At 39.7% G+C, this 21,209-nt stretch overlaps 4 protein-coding genes across 4 annotated transcripts; all 4 read left to right on the top strand.

The window, feature by feature from the left end:
* Window positions 1-2,817: 2,817 nt before the first annotated feature.
* Window positions 2,818-3,631, top strand: LOC116112936 (scopoletin glucosyltransferase-like). The gene is made up of 2 exons (XM_031399063.1): window positions 2,818-3,242; window positions 3,628-3,631. The coding sequence occupies exons 1-2, from the start codon at window positions 2,818-2,820 to the stop codon at window positions 3,629-3,631; spliced, it is 429 nt and encodes a 142-aa protein (XP_031254923.1).
* A 5,280-nt stretch (window positions 3,632-8,911) lies between these two features.
* Window positions 8,912-9,538, top strand: LOC116112961 (UDP-glucose flavonoid 3-O-glucosyltransferase 7-like). Its single transcript, XM_031399083.1, has 2 exons — window positions 8,912-9,239; window positions 9,330-9,538. The coding sequence occupies exons 1-2, from the start codon at window positions 8,912-8,914 to the stop codon at window positions 9,536-9,538; spliced, it is 537 nt and encodes a 178-aa protein (XP_031254943.1).
* A 1,547-nt stretch (window positions 9,539-11,085) lies between these two features.
* On the top strand, window positions 11,086-12,408 carry LOC116112972 (scopoletin glucosyltransferase-like). Its single transcript, XM_031399094.1, has 2 exons — window positions 11,086-11,586; window positions 11,712-12,408. Exons 1-2 carry the CDS (start codon window positions 11,183-11,185, stop codon window positions 11,773-11,775), a joined length of 468 nt encoding a protein of 155 aa, XP_031254954.1. The 5' UTR covers window positions 11,086-11,182; the 3' UTR covers window positions 11,776-12,408.
* A 2,393-nt stretch (window positions 12,409-14,801) lies between these two features.
* Window positions 14,802-15,916, top strand: LOC116112974 (scopoletin glucosyltransferase-like). The gene is made up of 2 exons (XM_031399095.1): window positions 14,802-15,094; window positions 15,220-15,916. Exons 1-2 carry the CDS (start codon window positions 14,856-14,858, stop codon window positions 15,281-15,283), a joined length of 303 nt encoding a protein of 100 aa, XP_031254955.1. The 5' UTR covers window positions 14,802-14,855; the 3' UTR covers window positions 15,284-15,916.
* The last annotated feature ends 5,293 nt before the right edge of the window (window positions 15,917-21,209 follow it).

The raw sequence follows: 21,209 nt of genomic DNA, 5'->3' as shown, positions 1-21,209 counted from the left end.
TGAGTGAAACTATGAGGCTAAATGAGGCTAAGTGGAACCATGTAACCAAATGAGGTTGATTGAAACCATGAGGCCGAGTAAAGCTCAAGACCGAATGAGGTCAAGTGGAACCATGTAACTGAATGAGGCTAATTGAAACTATGAGAGTGAAGCTCAAGACCGAATGAGGCCAAACGGAACCATGAGATCGAATAAAACCCAGTGAAACCATGAGGCTGACTGGAACCATAAGGCCGAATGACATCGAGTTAGGCCATGTCCCCTACTCTCTAAGTTAAGGGGTACTTAGCTTAGAGAGTAGATTGTTTTGAATGTAGTTGTGAAACGAATGACTCATTACCCTCCAAGAGATGAGTCAAATGTGAGTGTTTGAATAAGTGAAGCAATGCCCTTCGTAGTGTTTGTCAGAGGCCCCACAGTGGGAGCCAAACTGTAGATGTAAAAAATCTATAGTTACAGAAATAGAGTCTGATCCTGTGAGATTGAGGCCACTGACAATCCGTTGGACCTGCACACACGAGGAGACAAGCGTGAAGCTTAACGGAAAACACCAAGATGGTGTTTGTCGTAGGCACTCTGACACTCAAGTCAGCAAGGCTGAAAGAGATTATTTAATAAGAATTAAGGAGAAAAAGGATTACCAGGAATCTTGTTAGAGGCCAGGACTACGGCGAAGGCATAGATTTCTCGGGAGCAAGAATTTAGGAGTAAAGAGGTGATTTTGAGTAGTCGAGATTGATTATTGGAGATTGATTGAATAATGAGAGGATAGGCCTCTGTTTTTATAGTGAACCCAAGGGATTGGAATCCTAGTAGAACACTGAGCCATATTTTGAGAGATAATCTCTATCAAGAAAGAAATAAGGTTTCTTGCCTTTATTAGATTAAGTTTACTAGTTTGAGTAAGATTCGAATCTCAGCAAAAGAGGAAATAGAATATGATTCTGATTTCCTATTTATGGACTGTTATAGGCTAATGGGTTAGAACTCAATTTAGCTTAACTTGTAAGATAACCTAACTCATAGAGTGGGTAATTTACAAGGTGACTTTAAGCGTAGGCTCAACCGAAATTGGACTAAGACGTTAGATCATGACATGTTTATTTCATTATTGGGCTTCGTCAGACTCAAGATGATTTTTTGCACATACATATATTCGATATCAACTTAATTATAAGAGTTCAATCATATAATATTTCATTGTTTAATTGGAAAAGATTTTAAAAAAATATATATTGGGGAAAGCTTTTAATGTGTCGGGTTTGGATAACATGAAAAATAATGCAGTGTTATGGTCCACTTCCAGGTCTGCATATATAATAATATTATAAAATATTGTTTAATTTTTCGTTTGACTCTCACTCATTTTGCTTGGTGGGCAAGGTTTTTTTGGTGGCCTGTTAAACCTGACACGGTGTTTTAGTTTTTTAATCGCAATGGACTTTATTATTTTAAATCGTAATACAATGTTTAACGTTCTTCTCGTTAACGTCATGTCGTTCATGTCTTTCAGAGATCAAACAACTGGCGTTTATAATTTTATTTCTCGTGATAAATATCAATTAAGTCTATCAATATTCAAGAATCATCAAAGTAGGGATTTTTTTCATACAATGCATAACTATAGAGGGTAAATAGATATTCCTTAGTAAGACAAGTCGTTTATATTCTGAATGACATGTCTTTTACTTTTAATTTTTAAACGAATCGGTGCCATATGGTAAAAAAATGAACGACATCAACATCATTTCTTTAACAAAATGACATGTCGGTCGTCCTTTGAACGACTTGTCATTTAACTTTTACAAGAAACGTTGCTGCTTGGTAAAAATGAAACAATGACATTTCTTTGTAAAAACGACATGATAATCACCTTCTAAACGACATGTCGTACTTTTGATGAATATCAGTTAACCACTCTATGTTTCTATAATATAAGAAAACTCTCGGTTGTATGATTCTTGATGCATCTAATTAACATTTATCATAAAGAATTTTAAAATTTAAGGTATGAACGACAACTCGTTTACAAAGAAAACGATGGTCATTAACGTTAGAAACAAGTTGGAATTTATAGAGAAAATAGAAAGACGACATGTCGTAAAAATCTATCCAAACCTAGGAAAATTCCACTGAAATCTGAGAAAAAAGTTGGTGGTTTTGATCAACAAATTCAGCCCAACCTGGATAAATGCCCATAAATCTTACATGACTACAAGAGGAATGGTTTCAAAGAGGTGGAGTATTTGCAAATTGCAAATGCAGAATGCAATCATAAGTTTCTTCATTAACTTCATGTGAAGAAGCTCTAAGCATGCCTTTCTCTAAGAAAGTGACTGGAATTTTCTTAAATTTTGCATTCTATGAGAGTTTCATCAGAGTGTTGACAGATCATGATGGGAACAGGTGATTTCATATTTTTTCATTATCCTATTTCTACTAGAAAAAAATTATTAATTGCATCATTACCAAGTTATTTCTTGTGCTTCAAGGCTGTAGTCTCTGACCAAGAAACTATAAAATCATAAAATACAGAAAGCAGATAAGAGCAGCAACAATTGTCTCAATACTGGTAAGATTTATTGCCCATTTGGTCAATCTAGTACGTCAGCAATGCTAACCCTGTTTTGGATATCCAATATGGATTTAGGATCCAGAAGTAACTACTGTAGTCTACTACATATATTAATGTAACATTTGTTTGTTTGCTTGTCTTCACAGTCGATTGTTATAAATACCCAAAACAATGGAATTAATCTCACGAATGTGCAAGCTATTTGATCAAATTAAAGTTCTCTCCTCCCCCTAGAAGGCTACATGGATTCACTTTCACAACCACGGCAGCTTCACATCTTTTTCCTTCCACAGATGGCTGATAAAATCATCAATCCAACCACAGATATGGCCAGAATATTTGCCAGGGAAGGGTTGAAGGCAAATATCATTTCTACACACCTCAACGCTCCTTTCGTTTCTTCGAAGATTGAGAAAGATAGACAACTTGGTCTGGAGATCAGTGTTCGCTTAATAAAATTTCCTTGTTTGAAGGCCGGGCTGCCAGAAGGATGTGAAAATCTACATTTCATTGTTTCACCAGAAATGGCTATTAATTTTAAGATAGCTCACATCCTGCTTCGACAACCTGTCGAAGAACTTCTACAAGAGTGCCACCCCAATTGCCTTGTATCAGATCGATTTTTTCCATGGGCTACAGAAGTTGCAGGCAAGCTTGGAATCCCAAGGTTAGTTTTCTGGGGAACNACTTATAAGGTGTTTTTGTTATTTTTTAAACTAATAGGGGGGTAATTGATTTTTACAGGGTACCTGGAAAGGAACCGGAACCTGCATTTTAGGTTCCGGTTCCTTGAATTGAAGAACATGCACTGTGCGGTTCCAGTTCCGATTCCTTTTTTTGGGAACCTGCACTGTGCGGTTCCGGTTCCGGTTCCGATTCCGATTCCGATTCCCCCGGAAATGTAGGGTACCCGGAACCGCTCACCCCTACAACGTATACATCAGAAGCAGCTTTGCCCTCTTTCTTTTGCAACTTCGGACAATTTTTCTTCCAATGCCCTTTCTCACGACAAAAGGCACATTGATCCCTATTGAGTTTTCCCTTTGAANCAGGTGATAACAACAATGGCAAAAACAATAACAAAAGATAAAAGGATTGCTAGCACTTCGAGGGTCTAGCACCTCCTAACATTTCCCAGATTTTCCCTATCCCTCCAGCGAGCTACTGCTCTCTTTATATATAACTGAATTCACACTTTCCGCACTCCCTTACGTGGAGATTCCCCTTAACTAATTCTAATCTGAATTCCCCTTGCTGCCCTCGTCCACTGAATTGACCAGGTGCCCTTTTTCTTCTTCTTTTTGTATACTTTGGTTATAGGAGGCATATCAATACTCCCCCCTTCGAGATCCACCTTGTCCTCAAGGTGAAAATCCCGAAACTGCAGCAATATCACGTCATAAGCCTCCCACGAAGCTTAAAACGGAGGAAGGTCCCGCCATTTAATCAAAACCTCTAGGGAACCATCAAGCAATTTGCGGGTGGACAAGACGTCTTCAGGTTGCACCTGTAGCTCTAAGTCTTCAGTTAAAAATGAGGGAAGCGGTTGAACAGGAACTGAAGAATGGAGACTTGGTTTAAGTTGGGAAACATGAAACACTGGGTGGATACGAGAAGTAGGAGGCAGTTCCAGCCGGTAAGCCACTAGGCCAATCTTTTCTAACACCTTAAAGGGGCCATAGAAACGAGGACTTAGCTTCTCATTGAGCTTCCTAGCTAAGGACCGAAACCGATATGGTTTGAGCTTCAAATAAGCGTAATCCCTTGGTTGAAACAACACCTCCTGGCTGTGTGCATCTGCAAACTGTTTCATGTGTTCTTGGGCAGCAGCCAAATTGTGCTTAAGGTCGTCCAATATGGCATTTTGGTCCCTAATCTGGTGGTTGGCATCTTCAATCAAGGAGGGGCAGTACATGAGTTTAAACAGAATGGGAGGGTCTCGCCCATACAAAGCTTTGAAGGGGATCATTTTGGTGGAGCTGTGGTAAGTAGTGTTGTACCAAAACTCAGCTCATGCTAACCATTTGGGCCACTGCCGAGGTTGGGAGCTGCAAAAACAGCAAAGGTAGGCTTCTAAACACCGGTTGACCACTTCTGTTTGCCCATCCGTTTAGGGATGATAGGCAGAGCTAAATTTAAGAGAGGTACCTGCAGATTTAAACAACTCTTGCCAAAATTGACTCATGAAGACCCTATCGCGATCCAAGACTATGGATTGTGGAAAGCCATGAAGTCTTACCACCTCACTGATAAACACAGTAGCAACGTCTTTGGCGGTATAAGGATGGGTCAACAACAAGAAATGAGAGTATTTTGTGAGACGATCGACGACCACAAAAATAGTGTCAACCCCTTTGGCTTTTGGCAAACCTCCTATAAAATCCATTAAGAGATCATCAAACACTTGGGTTGGGATAGGCAGGGGTTGTAACAACCCCGCAGGACGCAGAGAGGAGTGTTTGTTAATTTGGCAGGTAGCACAGGACTGAACAAATTTCATCACATCTCGTCGAATACCCTCCCAAAACACCACAGCAGTAATTCTCTTATAAGTTCGAAAGAAACCAGAGTGGCCCCCACTCAGACTACAATGAAACTCCTCAAGTAGTTTCGGAATGAATGATGAATGTTTAGGAAGGACTAACATGTGTTTGAACAATAAACACCCTTTGCGAAGCATGTAATGAGGACGACTGCTAGGGTTGAACAGAAGATCTTGAACAATAATTTTTAGCTTTGGATCAGCTTGTGCTTCAGCTGCTATAGCGTTGTAATCCGTGAACTGAACCGTGGTGATGGCAATGAGTGCCTGTGTGTCGTCCTACCGAGACAAGGCATCAGCCACCTGGTTAGAATTGCCCGGGAGATAATGAATGTCAAATGAGTACCCCATGAGCTTAGAGATCCATTTGTGCTAATCTGGTGTTTTAACCCTTTGGTCAGTAAGAAATTGCAAACTTCGCTGATCTGTCTTGATAATAAATTTGCGGCCAATGAGATAGTGACTCCACTTCTATACAGCAAAGACGATAGCCATAAGTTCTCGTTCATAGGCGGATTTAAGCCGCGATTGAAGAGAAAAGGCCTTATTGATGAATGCAATTGGTCTGGCAGTCTAGACTAAAACAACCCCCATTCCAGCTCCTGAGGCGTCTGTTTGAATCTCGAAGTGAAGCTCAAAATTTGGTATCGATAAAACGGGGACCGTGGTCATAGCCGTTTTGAGTGTGTCAAAGGCCTCCTGAGCTTCAGTACTCCAGCCAAACGAATTTTTCTTCAGTAATTAGGTAAGAGGTTGAGCTATGGAACTGTAGCCTTTTACAAACCGCCGATAATATCCTGTGAGTCCTAAAAACCCTCGCAGGCTTTTCACATTTTGTGGTATCGGCCAGGATATCATGGCTTCAATTTTTTGCGGGTTAGACTCCACCCCACTGGCTGATATTAAATGGCCCAAATACTCTAACTTGTGCTGAGCAAAGAGACACTTCTTTTGGTTCACCACTAGTGCATTATCTTGCAAAATCTGGAAAGTTAGGTGAAAGTGTTGCATGTGGGTATTCATGTCAATGCTATAGATGAGAATATCATCAAAGAAAACCAGAATGAACTTCCGTAAGAGTGGCCTAAATATGGTATTCACAAGGGCCTGAAAAGTCGACGGTGCATTCGTTAACCCGAAAGGCATCACCAAGAATTCATAATGGCCCTCATGGGTACGAAAGGCTGTCTTCGGAATGTCCTCTTCTTTAACCCGAATTTGATGATACCCGGACTTCAAATCTAACTTGGAGAAGACCGTCGCCCCTGCTAGCTCATCCAGAAACTCTTCAATAGATGGGATTGGAAACTTGTTGGGGATGGTAATGCTATTTAAGGCTCTAAAGTCAACACAAAATCGCCAACTCCCATCCTTTTTCCTAACTAACAACACGGGACTGGCGTAGGGGCTTGAGCTAGGCTGGATAATTCCTGCATCCATCATTTCCCCAACTAACCTTTCAATCTCATTTTTCTAAAGGTAAGGTTATTTATATGGTCTGATATTGGGTGGTTTTGAGCCTGGTTGCAGGGTAATGGCATGGTCAAGTGTCCTACGGGGAGGGAGTCTAGTGGCTTGGTCAAAGAATGGGGCAAATTCAGTCAGCACTTTTGCCACCACAGGCTCCAACTCTTGTTCATTCAGACCCTCCCTGACTTCTATTGAACTGCATTCCACCACTATCCATCCCCTTCCAACGGCAGCATCCCAAGTAATGTTTTCAGAGAAACTACCGTTTTCACCAGTGAAGGATCTCCTCTGAGTATTACCTGCGTACCTTCTCAAATGCCATCGTCAACTTGCCCCAATTAGTATAACCATCACCCAAAGTGCTTAACCAAGTTATCTCGAGGACCACATCAGCCCCACCCAATTGGAAGGGAAAGAAATCCTATTGAACCTCCATCCCCTGCATTTCTAACTTTACATCTCGGCATATCCCTTCACCCTTGATTTTGAATCCATTACCCACCATGACCCCGAAAGACTTTGTGCCATCAATCGGAATTTCCACTTTTCGCACTATCCCTTGTGAGATGAAGTTATGTGAGGCTCCACTGTCTACCAAAACCACTACCTCCTCACTCCTAATCTACCCCCGAAGCTTCAGGGTTTGATCAGACGTAATACCTACGATGGAGTTCATTGATAACGATAGAGGGTGACCTTCGGTGGAGCTTTCAGACTCGGGTTCACTGATGATTTCTCCTCTGTCAGGTTCATCGTCATCCAGCAGCAGAAGAACTTGAAGAGACCGACTTTTGCACCGGTGATTTGGCCCGAATTTCTTGTCACAGCGAAAACACAGCCCCCTTTCGCACTTATACTGTAGATCCGCTTCTGTCAGTCGCCAGAATCCCTCATTTCGGGGTGGGGTGGTTGTTCCACCCATCGTCTTCTCCTTCCTGTCCCAAACCCGGTTATTCTGTCCTATCTCTGGAGGCTTGAGTCCCACAGTTGCCCCATTTTGTCGCCCCAGATCTGAAGAAATGGAGACCCGATTATAGGTCTCGGGTTTGCCCATTTGGGTTTTAAAAAATCTAGGCTTGTGTCTATCCACGACCCAGTTTTTCTTCTCTATTTTATGGGCCTGGTCAATAATCTCAAATAGGCTGTTAGACTTACTAACTCTAAGCTCAGCCCGTAACTCCTATCTCAGACCATTTGCGAAAATTCCCATCAAAAGCTCTTCTCCAAGCTCACGCAGAGGGGTTGATAACTCTTCAAACTGTTCGCAAAACTCAGTCACCGTACCAGTTTGCCTTAACGCCACCAATGCTTCATAGGCAGATCCCTTTATACGATGGTCTGAACCTCTCTACTAGTGTTGTTTTGAAGGAACTCCAGGAAGTTATCGGTGACCTAGACTCGACCCACTGGTACCAGTTCAAGGCTCGTCCCTCCATACACACAGCCGATGCCTGAACCTTCTCCTCTTCTTCATACTTATTGACCTCAAAGTACCGATCAGCCCTGAAAGTCCATCCAAAAGGATCATCCCCGTTAAATATTGGCAGTTCCAGTTTAAGCATCTTCTTGTCCTCCTTCATGTTGTCGCTGTTGTTTTTCCGCTCAGATTCTTTGTCTGGGTCAGAGGTCTGTCCCTCCGATGATGAGAATGATTTCTCCTTACTTTGTTTTTCATCCCTTTCCTCCCTGAGATGCATTAGCTCACGCATCTCCGTTAAGTACTCCCTCACACTTCCCAGGTCAGTTTTCATCGTATCCACGCTTTCCTTTGCTGTCTTCATTTCTTTTTCTACGTTTTCCATTCTGTTCCCCATCTTAGGTTTGACCATCCCCCAAAACTTGGCTCTGATACCAAATTGATGAGAACACCAGTCAAAACACAACAGTATAGTGTAATATAAACTCAGAAACGCACTCTGTCACTGCAACCATATATATATATATATATATAATGAACAAAACTCTACAAGCAGCAGGTGATAACAACAATGGCAAAAACAATAACAAAAGATAAAAAGATTGCTAGCACTTCGAGGGTCTAGCACCTCCCAACATTTCCCAGATTTTCCCTATCCCTCCAGCTAGCTACTGCTCTCTTTATATATAACTGAATTCACACTTTCCGCACTCCCTTACATGGAGATTCCCCTTAACGAATTCTAATCTGAATTCCCCTTGCTGCCCTCGTCCACTGAATTGACCAGGTTGCCCTTTTTCATTCTTCTTTTTGTATACTTTGGTTATAGGAGGCGTATCAGCTTGGAATCCCAAGGTTTGTTTTCTGGGGAACTAGTTTTTTCGCTCTTTGCGGCTTTGATTGTATAATGTCACATGAGCCTCACAGAAACATCGCATCCGATTTACAGCCCTTCACCATTCCAGGCCTTCCAGACCAGGTAAATTTAACCAAACTGCAACTACCAAGCTTCATAAGAGAAGCATCCAAGAATGAATTAGCAAAGATTCTGGATCAAACTCTTCAAGCAGAACTAAAAAGCTATGGATTCATCATTAATAGTTGCCTTGAGCTAGAACCAGCTTATGTCGAACACTATAGGAAGGTCATGGGACGAAAGGCATGGCACATTGGTCCAATTTCGCTGTCCATCAGGCACGCCAAAGATAAAGAAGAAACAGAAGATAAAGCCTCCAGTGATAGACCAGAATGCTTAAGATGGCTAGACTCAAAGAAACCCAACTAAGTTCTTTATGTGTGTTTTGGAATTGTGTTCCGGTTTTCAGCTGCACAACTAGCTGAGATTGCGGCGGGCCTTGAAGCTTCTGACAGCACTTTCATTTGGGTTTATGCAAGTAATACTGAAGAAAATAAAGAGTGGATGCCAGAAGGGTTTGAGGATAGGATTGAAGGGAAGGGTCTCATAATAAGGGAATGCACACAACAGCTTCAAATTCTTGAACATGAAGCTGTTGGAGGATTTATGACTCACTGAATGGAGCTCAATAATGGAAGTATTGCTGGTGGGGTACCAATGGTGACGTGGCCACTCTACAGAGAGGAGTTTTTCAATGAAAAGCTGGTCACAGATGTTCTGAAAATAGGAGTCAGAGTTGGTGCCCAGGAATGGCGTAGATGGATAGATCATAGATGACAGTATATTATAAAGAAGGATGATACAGTCCAGGCAATAACTGAGTTAATGGTAGGCGAAGAAGGTGAGAAAATGAGAAGAAAGACTTGGGTGCTAGGAATGCAAGCAAGGAAAGCTGTTGAATATGGTGGATCATCTAGCTCTGATTTGAAGGCTCTGTTAGAAGATCTGAGATTGAGTTGTCCTTGAGATAAGTCACAGAACTGGATAAGTTCATCAGCATGCTACAGTACCTTCTTTTCAATAAACACTTATTGAACTGTTGTTGTCTTATGATTTTAACAATTCTCAAGTTTTTGGATGTTATTCAATCTTTCGTACACTCTCCACTATGTAATATTGCCTTGAGGGATATTTATTGTTTCCAAGAAAATGAACTCAACAACATGTTAAAAAACTAATTAAAATCATAATTAGTCAATATGTAACTTTATCTCAGACTCAGATTTATATCTAAGTCATAATTAGTAAACACACAAAAATTTGTATTTGGTTACATTAATATGGCACAAAATGTTTGTCCACAGACAGCATCCACTCCCTATTGTTCATGTTTTCCCCAGTAATTATTCTGTTGTTTGTCATTGAGATTAGGAATTGGACACAAGCAGATTTAAGAAGAAACAGCTCCTATTCAATTTAACCTTTTTCTGATTAAGTATATCAGACCTATAACTCGTCCTTAACCGTATTGGAACTACTTTGTTTTATCCTGTTTATGATCTCACCAAAAAAACTTGGCTCATTGGGGCCAAGATGGGTAGTTCATCCACAAAGTTTGCATAATCAAACATACTGTGCATAGAAATGCTTGCCAGCCAAGAAACAGGAAAAAACTTTCAGTGTTATGCTAAACACCAGTTTCTGATCATCACAAACAAAAAAGTTTAACCAATGGATCAGTGTCTGTTCATATACAGAGTAACCGACCAGTCTTTTAGATAACAATAAAAATGGTCAATGATGTAAAGGTTGCCAGTTGGCCACCCACCCCCAATGGTCAAAAGCAAAAACTTCAGTATAGATAGATCATCAATTACTTTACATATAAAATTAGAATGGACTACTAAAATAATCTAGATTCAGCATCAGATGATAATATTGTATATAGAATGAGAGAATTTCCTTGGCAACCAAGAAAAAGGAAAATACTTTTATATAACCAACAAACACAAACAATGGTTTACATGCTCTTCTCCTTCAGAAGAAACCTTGATAATAATTTTCTATTCATATTAAAAGAAAATGCCAAGGCCACCACGTAGATTACAATGACAATAATAATTTAACTCTTTTTTATGTTTAAATCATGTGCAGTAACCATATAGTAATTGATCAATTACGTAGTCTGCAAGAAATTAAAGTATAAGAATATCAGAATCATAGCAGCATATACCAGCTAATTAAAACTTTTAGCCTTTCTGTTTCTCCTCCTCAGCTCCTGCTAAAACTGCCTACTCTTTCCATTTCCCTGGAAAAAGCAGCATGGAATCAAGAGTACAGCAGCTTCACATAATGTTCTTTCCCCATCTGTCTCATGGACACCTGATCCCATCCATTGACATGGCAAGAGTATTCGCCAGTCATGGTGTTAAGGCAACCATCATTTCCACTCCTCTCAATGCTCCCATCATCTCTGAAATTACCGAAATGGATAAACAAATTGGTCTTGAAATCCATATTCGCATAATAAATTTCCCTTCAACCGAGGCAGCATTGCCAGAAGGATGCGAAAATCTGGCCTCAACAACTTCACCGCAAATGTTCAATAATTTCTTTAAGGCACTTACTCTGCTTCAACAACCACTTGAAGACATCCTGGAAGAATGCCGCCCTAATTGCCTTGTCGCGGATACAGCATTTCCTTGGGCTACAGAAGTTGCCGGCAGGTTTGGAATCCCCAGATTAATTTTTCATGGAACAAGTTATTTTGCTATTTGTGCCTTTCTCAGTATACTTCACTATGAACCCTACAAAAATACAGTTTCTGATTCTGAATACTTCACTGTGCCAGGGCTTCCAGACCATATACAGATGACAAAACTACAGCAACCAAGTTATTTCAAAGGAGTCGATGATGAACAAAAGAAGCTGACAGATTTATCAGTTCAATCAGAGGTGACAAGCTATGGAGTCCTTGTAAATAGCTTCAATGAGCTGGAGCCAGCTTACTCAGAACACTACAGGAACGTTTTCGGAAGGAAGGCATGGAACGTTGGGCCGGTTTCACTCTGCAACAAGGAAATAGAAGAAAAATCTCTTAGAGGAAAAGCAGCCTCCATTGACACATATGAGTGCTTAAAATGGCTAGATTCAAAGCAACCCAACTCGGTTCTCTACATAAGTTTCGGAAGCAAGTATCGCTTTCCCGATGCTCAGCTGCTTGAGATTGCTAAGGGTCTAGAAGCAGCTGGACAGGACCTCATTTGGGTAATCAAAAACGAAGGCAAGCAAGAACTTCTTTTAGAATTTGAGCAGAGAATAGCAAAAGACAAGAAGGGTTTAATAATAAAAGGATGGGCTCCTCAAGTACTCATTCTTGATAATGAAGCCATTGGAGGGTTTATGACTCACTGTGGATGGAACTCAATCCTGGAAAGTATCAGCAATGGGATTCCAATGATCACATGGCCACTCTATGCGGACAGTTTTATAACGAAACGGTAGTAACGCCAATTGTAAAAGCAGGGGCAAGTGTCGGTGCCCAGGAGTGGACTAGATCGATAGATGTGTTAGGGCCAAAAATCATCTTAGGCTTGAAGAGGCTTAATAACAAAATAAACATGTCACAACCCAAGGCTTCAACCTAATCCTGATTGGACCTACACTTAGAATCACCTTGCGAACTACCCACTCTATGGGTTGGGCTATCTTATAAGTTAAGCTAAACTGGGTTTCAGCCCATTAGCCTACAACAGTCTATAAATAGGAAATCAGAATCTCATTCTATTTCATTTTCTACTAAGATTCAAAATCTTACTCAAACTATTAAATTTGATTTGATAAGGTTAAGAAATCATATCTCTTTCATGATAGGGATTATCTCTCAAAATAGGACTTAGTATCCTACTAAGATTTCAAATCTTATTTATTAAACTTAATCTGATAAGGTCAAGAAATCATATCTCTTTCATAATAGAGATTATCTCCCAAAATAGGACTTAGTGTCCTACTAAGATTCCAAATCTTATTTAAACTATTAAACTTAATCTGATAAGGTCAATAAATCATATCTTTTTCATGATAGGGATGAGCTCCCAAAAAAAAGGACTCAATGTCCTACTAGGATTCCAACCCCTTGGGTTCACTATAAAAACAAAAGCTTGTCCTCTCATTAAGGGGCAATCTCCTATAGTCAATCTACACTACTCAAAACCATCTATTTGCTCCTAAAGTTCTTGCTCCCAAGAACTCGACGCCTCCGCCGTAGTCCTAGCTTCCGACAAGACTCCTGGTAATTCTTCATCTCCTTAATTCTTATCAAATATTCTCTTTCAGCCTTGCTGACTTGAGCGTCGGAGTGCATACGGCAAACACCACCCCGGTGTTTTCCGGAAGCTTCACACTTACCCTTTCATGTGCGCAGGTCTAGCGGATTGTCAGTGGCCTCAACCTCACGGGATCAGACCCTATTTTCATGACGGTAGATTTTTTGCATCTACAGTTTGGTGCCCACCGTGGGGCCCTGACAATCATCTGCCAACGATGACTTACAACATGGGAGATAAGGCAATAGCTTATGTCTCGAACCTCTCTGCACGCGCCTTTTCACTTCAATCATCAAACCACCAGGTGGTCTGCCAACGTCATCAGAGCTTTGCAATGCATTACCTGCCACAAAACCAGTCAATTTGTTCATTCAAGAAGATGCCTCAATACGCCAGCATCTCCAGGACCTCTGCTCCATTAGAAGGTAACTCAAACTCGACCAGCCTTGATCTAATCCCAATTCAACTTCACGGAGATTTGCCACCACTTTGAAACCCAAAACCCATCCATCTGTTCTCCTAAAATCGCCCTAACAGCTTCTCCAATCACACAGTAAAATCCTAAAAACATAGCAGTAATCCTCTCAAAACACCTAAAGTCATCTACTAAACACTGAGAGAAACTCCCCAAACAAAACCTACTTAAGTGACGCCACCCCACTCTCGCCTAATCTCCTTACCCCATTGTAGTCCAAAACTCCAAACTCGAACCATCGCCCCTTCCCAACCAATACATATCAACTCAAACCACTTTCACATCACAATCTCCAGCACACCTGTCACAAAAGTCCTCACGCTCCCCGTTATTTGCAAACTTTCCACTCCCCACTACAACTTAGCACCACTAAACAACACGAGTAGTCCACTCAATGATATTTGGGTTTGCACATACAATATCAACGTGCCCATTCGGATCAACCCAAAAGGGAATCACGTGCCCACTCAACTTCAATTGGTTCAGCTCCAACATAGAAAGTAACACCCCTCTCTCCACTCGGTCCAGCAAGCATGGGTGGCAGCACTTGAAGGGAAAGGTATGTGTCATTGTCTCCTTTTAACTACCACTCTATTTGGTTAAATCTTTCTCTATTCGGCCCATTATTTAAATACATGCAGCCCATTTTTCCATTTAGCTCACTCTTTATTCAGTCCATAACACATGCACATCATGCATATTAACTCTCAACTATTTGCTTAAAACATGCATGCCATACATGTCACTGCTCCAGCTTCAATCAAATGTTTTCAACTACAAAGTTGGTCACGCCGACTAGGCCATATAGCCCTCAAAGGTTTCAACTACAAGTCGATCACGCCGACTCGACTACAAGCTCCACTTGGCATACACCATCAGATCGGCCCAACCCGATTCACAGATTTACACCATTGGATCAGCCCTGCTCGATCCACGGATTTACACCTTTGGATCGGCCTTGCTCGATCCACGGATTTACACCTTCGGATTGACACTGCTCAATCCACGAATCTACACCTTCGGATCGGTCTTGCCCGATCCACGGATTTACACCTTCGGATCGACCCTGCTCGATCCATGGATTTACACCTTCGAATTGACCCTGCTCAATCCACGGATCTACACCTTCGGATCNGTTAAGGCAACCATCATTTCCACTCCTCTCAATGCTCCCATCATCTCTGAAATTACCGAAATGGATAAACAAATTGGTCTTCAAATCCACATTCGCATAATAAATTTCCCTTCAACCGAGGCAGCATTGCCAGAAGGATGCGAAAATCTGGCCTCAACAACTTCACCGCAAATGTTCAATAATTTCTTCAAGGCACTTACTCTGCTTCAACAACTACTTGAAGAGATCCTGGAAGAATGCCGCCCTAATTGCCTTGTCGCGGATACAGCATTTCCTTGGGCTACAGAAGTTGCCGGCAGGTTTGGAATCCCAAGATTAATTTTTCATGGAACAAGTTATTTTGCTATTTGTGCCTTTCTCAGTAAATTTCACCATGAACCCTACAAAAATACAGTTTCTGATTCTGAATACTTCACTGTGCCAGGGCTTCCAGACCATATACAGATGACAAAACTACAGCAACCAAGTTATTTCAAAGGAGTCGATGATGAACAAAAGAAGCTGACAGATTTATCAGTTCAATCAGAGGTGACAAGCTATGGAGTCCTTGTAAATAGCTTCAATGAGCTGGAGCCAGCTTACTCAGAACACTACAGGAACGTTTTCGGAAGGAAGGCATGGAAAGTTGGGCCGGTTTCACTCTGCAACAAGGAAATAGAAGAAAAATCTCTTAGAGGAAAAGCAGCCTCCATTGACACATATGAGTGCTTAAAATGGCTAGATTCAAAGCGACCCAACTCGGTTCTCTACATAAGTTTCGGAAGCAAGTATCGCTTTCCCGATGCTCAGCTGCTTGAGATTGCTAAGGGTCTAGAAGCAGCTGGACAGGACTTCATTTGGGTAATCAAAAACGAAGACAAGCAAGAACTTCTTGAAGAATTTGAGCAGAGAATAGCAAAAGACAAGAAGGGTTTAATAATAAAAGGATGGGCTCCTCAAGTACTCATTCTTGATAATGAAGCCATTGGAGGGTTTATGACTCACTGTGGATGGAACTCAATCCTGGAAAGTATCAGCAATGGGATTCCAATGATCACATGGCCACTCTATGCGGACAGTTTTATAACGAAACGGTAGTAACGCCAATTGTAAAAGCAGGGGCAAGTGTCGGTGCCCAGGAGTGGACTAGATCGATAGATGTGTTAGGGCCAAAAATCATCTTAGGCTTGAAGAGGCTTAATAACAAAATAAACATGTCACAACCCAAGGCTTCAACCTAATCCTGATTGGACCTACACTTAGAATCACCTTGCGAACTACCCACTCTATGGGTTGGGCTATCTTATAAGTTAAGCTAAACTGGGTTTCAGCCCATTAGCCTACAACAGTCTATAAATAGGAAATCAGAATCTCATTCTATTTCATTTTCTACTAAGATTCAAAATCTTACTCAAACTATTAAATTTGATTTGATAAGGTTAAGAAATCATATCTCTTTCATGATAGGGATTATCTCTCAAAATAGGACTTAGTATCCTACTAAGATTTCAAATCTTATTTATTAAACTTAATCTGATAAGGTCAAGAAATCATATCTCTTTCATAATAGAGATTATCTCCCAAAATAGGACTTAGTGTCCTACTAAGATTCCAAATCTTATTTAAACTATTAAACNGTGAAGAGATGAAAAGGCAGGCTACGGAGCTGAAAGAGATGGCGAGGAAAGCTGTTGAAGAAGGTGGATCGTCTTACTCTGATATAGAGGATTTCTTGGAAGAAATGAGGTCAAACTTTGGTACAAATAATCTGCAATCAAAAATTGATAATCAAGAAAAATACTGGAGTTGATGCATGTTTTTATGATGTAAAATTCTACCCTTTCCGAAGGATATGACCTATAAATTAGGGGGGAAATCTAAAGAAACATTAGACTTGAGAGAAAATTTAAGAGGCATAATAATGTAGGAAAAAAAAAAATATCATATCAAGTTATGAAAATGTTTTGTAAGTGTTGGATTAAATGCCCTAGAGCCAATCAATTATTGTAGAATTAACTCTTTGTAATAATGTTTATTAATCAATAAAATGCATTATCTATATCATGTAAACCATAATTGTATATATTGATATATGTCCTTAGAATGGTAAAACCGTGACGAGAGTATCAAATGTTTCAAATCTTGATAGTGAGAACCTTATGAGCATATATGGTGGATATTCTAGAAACATCCGTAGCCCCAGTATTATTCTGACCAAGGGCACAGATAATACGGTAAGATTATCATAGTGTTGAACGACCCTGTCGAAAGGCAATGACAGATCTCACTTGTTAAGGTTGTTTGCTGACAACCTAGTGCAACAAATTGGTGCTTGTTGTAGGCAAGTTCACTGGACTGACCCATCAGAGGATTCCGTATAGATGATAACGCTAGTGTCTATGGAACAAATCATCTAACGAATGGTGGGGTATGTGATCCTTAGACTTGAGATCACCGGAGCGTCTTATGCACCGATCGGTGTAGTTTGACAGTAGCCCAACGTAGTTCTATTCAGAGCTATCAATACGGTAGTGATTAGCTGCATCAATGAGTGTATCAAGACTATAGTGAATTGACAGAGGATTCATCACTCCTGGGTACGGTAAAAGTTATCTCACGGCGCAATTCAGTTTATGACAATGACTGTAAATCTGTGATCATGCTCAATCCAATTCATTATTCTGGTCATTGGTCCAGTAACTTAATCCAAATATATCGAAAGTAACTAAGGTTGACACTATTTCTATGTCATAGTCTCGATGAGATAACAGATGATGAAATGATTAGATTGTACAGTAATCATATAGTTGACAATTAGTTGTTTCACTAAATCCGAATCTATCGGGTGGTCATGATGCCTTGTTAGGAGTCAATCTTGGTCTGTGTATAGTAAGACAATTAATTGGTGTGAATCACAATACTACACACTGCCGGTATGATGAGGAGCCTACGGGTCATACACATAGAAGATAATTTAAGAATCAGTTTGTGCAATGGGTGCTTTCATCTTTTAGGGCGAAAGGGTATTTCGGTAATCTCACAGTGCAATTAAATTTGCTGAGGTTGTTGTCTATATTTAATTTGATGTTAAATTAAATAAGTGAGATTATATTTAAATATATGTACATGTATATTTAAATTGATTATTATTATTAATTAAATGTTAATGTATTTCCATAAATACGTGAGTTTAATTGAAAATAATAATATTTGTTTGAAGGTTCAGAGTTTTCAGCTAAAAGCGAATATCTTACAGTATCATGAAGATGATGAAGAAGTATGTTATTTCAATTTTCGACTCAAATTAATCTTTATTTAATCTCTTTGTTCTTCCTCTCTCTTTTTAAAATATAAACACCCTTCAGGTTTGGTGTAAGTAAAGTTAGGTCCAGAGGTTTAAACAAGTGACATTAGGGGACCAAATATTACAATATAGTAACATTTTCATTTAAAAGATAAACCCCATTAGCTTAATATGTTATTTAACACACAAAATATGACAAAGAGACGCAAAAACCCTTTTGTCTTATCTGATTATAAATAAAATAAACAATAATATAAAATATGTAAATTATAAAATTAAGAAAATAAAATAAAATAAAATAAAAGATGTTGAACAAAATAGATGTGTGTACTTTATTAAATAAATTATTTGTTTACTTTGTGCTTTGTTACCCGATATCAATTTTACCATCATTTATTTATGTATATTTGATTAATTTTCATTGTATTTTCAATTTTACCCTTTAACATACATATTAGACTAACGACAATCATCTTTCGAATGAATATGTCGTAATATTATAACGTCTGGACTTACAATATCGCTTGTTTAAATCTCTGAGTCTAATTTTTGAGTAGAGATGGGCAAAAGTTGGGTCCAGCGGTCTCAGGCCTGGGCCTAACTAGGACTAGTCCTAATTTGGGCCCGATTCTTGGGACCAGTCTTGGGTCGTCACTTTTGTGAGGGCTGTCCCAAGTCCAAGCTTGGCCTTGCTTTGAACCAATCCTATAGGTTTGAAAAATTTTAATTTAGTCCTCTAATTGTAAAATTATTTTTAACCCCTAAATTTATTATGTATTTATACATTTAAGGGGTTTTGGAAGTTGGGTTAAGGGGTTTTTGAAATTAACTTGGCCCAGGCTTAGGACCGATCCCATATAACATAATATTTCATACATTATAGGGGTTTTTATCACAGTTAGTTTGTGTACACCTTAACTAATTTTTTTTTTTTAATCATGGGAGGTGTCTCAGTCAGTTTGTGTGCACTTCAATTAATCTCTCGGGGTCCTGGAACTGTTGATTGATTTTATTTTTTTTTTAAATCATAAGGGGTGTCTCGTCTAGTTTGTTTGCATCTCAACTAATCATTTTTTTTTTTTTTCTATCATGGGGGGTGTCTCGGCTAGTTTGCGTGCACTTTAATTAATCTCTCAGGGTCTTGGAACTGTCGATCAGATACAAGCCTAGAGGCTAGTCCTATTAGTGTGCGGGGGGACTCGAATTCAGGAAGTCATAGTACCTCTCTTTTTGCTCTTTACCCTCAGACCACCCAGTAGTGGTTATCCAATACTATCACTATCTAAACATTTATTATGCTTAAGTATTTTATGTATTGAAAATTAGCCCCCCTTTGTTTAACTTTTCAAACCCTGCCTTATCCTACTATCCTATCAAATCCAATGAAATAGATATTGTTTTAATATTGACTATTTAATTCAAAATTCAATCCTAATTCTATTCAACCCAAAACATTTAATATTTTTACCTCTTCTCAGTAAAAGTTTATAAATTAATAAAAACACCCTCACCCACCCAACTGTTGTCGGCAGCCGACTACCATCCGGTTATCACCAGAATGGCACACGACTGACTGGATTTAGCCGGTCGTGTGTCGATCTAACCAGTCATGCACCATTTGGCCACCGTTTGATGATGGTGATTGGTTGTCAACAATAGTTGGGTGGGTGGGGTGTTTTTGTTAATTTATAAACTTTTATTGTAAGAGTGTTTAATTAAATTAATAAATATAGAGGGTTAAAAAATAATTTAAATATTTTTAAAAAATAATTTTCAAATACATTCTTAGAATCTTATCCTATTCGATTAAATCATATTCAGAATAGAATATAGTTAGGGGTGAGCACGGGTAGCGGGTAGAACCGAAACCGGGGGTAAGAACCAGAACCTACCCAGAACCTGCACTGTGCGGGTAGGTTCTGGTTCCAATTTTTTGGAACCATTACTGTGCGGTTCCGGTTCCGGTTCTTGCATGTGGAGGAACCGGAACCGGAACCAGAACCTGTAAAAAGGGTACCCTGTTTGGAACCTGTAGGGGGTACNGGACCTAACTAGGACTAGACCTAATTTGGGCCCGATTCTTAAGACCAGTGGCCGACCCAAGATTTTTGCTCTAAAAAATTTCAAACTTTGTTTTTCGTTTTTTTATTTTTAAAATTTTTAATTATCTCGAGAAGGAATCTCAAGAGTGATTAGTAATGTAGTAGTTTGCTTGTGCCCTTTTAGAGCGGGAGATGAACGCAAAAAGTTCAACTGCTTTGCTAGAATCCAGAAAGTTTTAACTATATGTTGTTTGTTTTTGACGTTAAGATGCATTAAACACGAGCTTGATCACTGTGATTACAGATTTGCCTTTATTCTTCTGCACTATCCCAATAATAACAAATGTCTATAATTTATATTCAGAGTAAAAATTCCGTTAATGTTGAAAATATTAGGACTTCTAATTTATATTAATAAATCTAATTTTGAAAAATTAAACCCTTCATCACAGCCTTTCATCTTCAACTCATCCATCTCATCTACTCATCTTCTCAAACACGCCTCTTCTCAAATCTCGCCCGAATCTTAAAACCGTGACTTGCAGCATTGGTGATTCAAGGCCGGCCACACAAGGCCGCAACTTGCGGCATTGGCGGCCACGCATGGCCTTGTGCTTGCGGTTTTCCTAAGCTTCGTCGGGCCACCAGGTCGCGACTTGTGGTCTTGGATAGCGCCGCCTCCACCATTGATGATTGTTTTGGTTTGTGGGGTTGTTTGATTTTGGGTTATGGTTTCGATTTTGATTTTAGGTTTATTTAGATTGGGTAATTCGATTTGATTTGGGATTTTGAGAGCTTAACCTAACAAAATAAAAGATTTGATTTTGTTGAAAACTTTAAAGCCAATGATAGAATGTTTGATTTTTGATAAGTGAGAGTGGCTGAGGGGTGACGGTGACTGTGGCTGTGGGGAAGGAAGAAGACGAGGAAGGTGAGGGCAATGTGGATTGGGCGGCTTGACGGTTGGGCTCACCGGTTTGGGATTGTATTTTTTAGTTTTTTATTCTGTTTTTAAAACAAAATTACAGTGGGTAACAAATAATATATTTAGCATGGAACAAAAAAGTTAACGAGAAGGGCAGCAGCGGA

Source organism: Pistacia vera, unplaced genomic scaffold (assembly GCF_008641045.1).
Source record: "Pistacia vera cultivar Batoury unplaced genomic scaffold, PisVer_v2 Contig671, whole genome shotgun sequence".
In the NCBI taxonomy this organism is placed as follows: Eukaryota; Viridiplantae; Streptophyta; class Magnoliopsida; order Sapindales; family Anacardiaceae; genus Pistacia; species Pistacia vera.
Note: the sequence above shows the minus strand (reverse complement) of the source record. Positions and strands in the feature narration are given on the sequence as shown.

Coding starts and splice junctions, on each gene's coding strand:
- LOC116112936 (XM_031399063.1), top strand. CDS start 2,818: ATGGATTCACTTTCACAACCACGGCAGCTTCACATCTTTTTCCTTCCA.
- LOC116112961 (XM_031399083.1), top strand. CDS start 8,912: ATGTCACATGAGCCTCACAGAAACATCGCATCCGATTTACAGCCCTTC. Junction 9,240..9,329: donor AACAGAAGATAAAGCCTCCA/GTGATAGACCAG, acceptor TCCGGTTTTCAG/CTGCACAACTAGCTGAGATT.
- LOC116112972 (XM_031399094.1), top strand. CDS start 11,183: ATGGAATCAAGAGTACAGCAGCTTCACATAATGTTCTTTCCCCATCTG. Junction 11,587..11,711: donor GCTACAGAAGTTGCCGGCAG/GTTTGGAATCCC, acceptor TCACTGTGCCAG/GGCTTCCAGACCATATACAG.
- LOC116112974 (XM_031399095.1), top strand. CDS start 14,856: ATGGATAAACAAATTGGTCTTCAAATCCACATTCGCATAATAAATTTC. Junction 15,095..15,219: donor GCTACAGAAGTTGCCGGCAG/GTTTGGAATCCC, acceptor TCACTGTGCCAG/GGCTTCCAGACCATATACAG.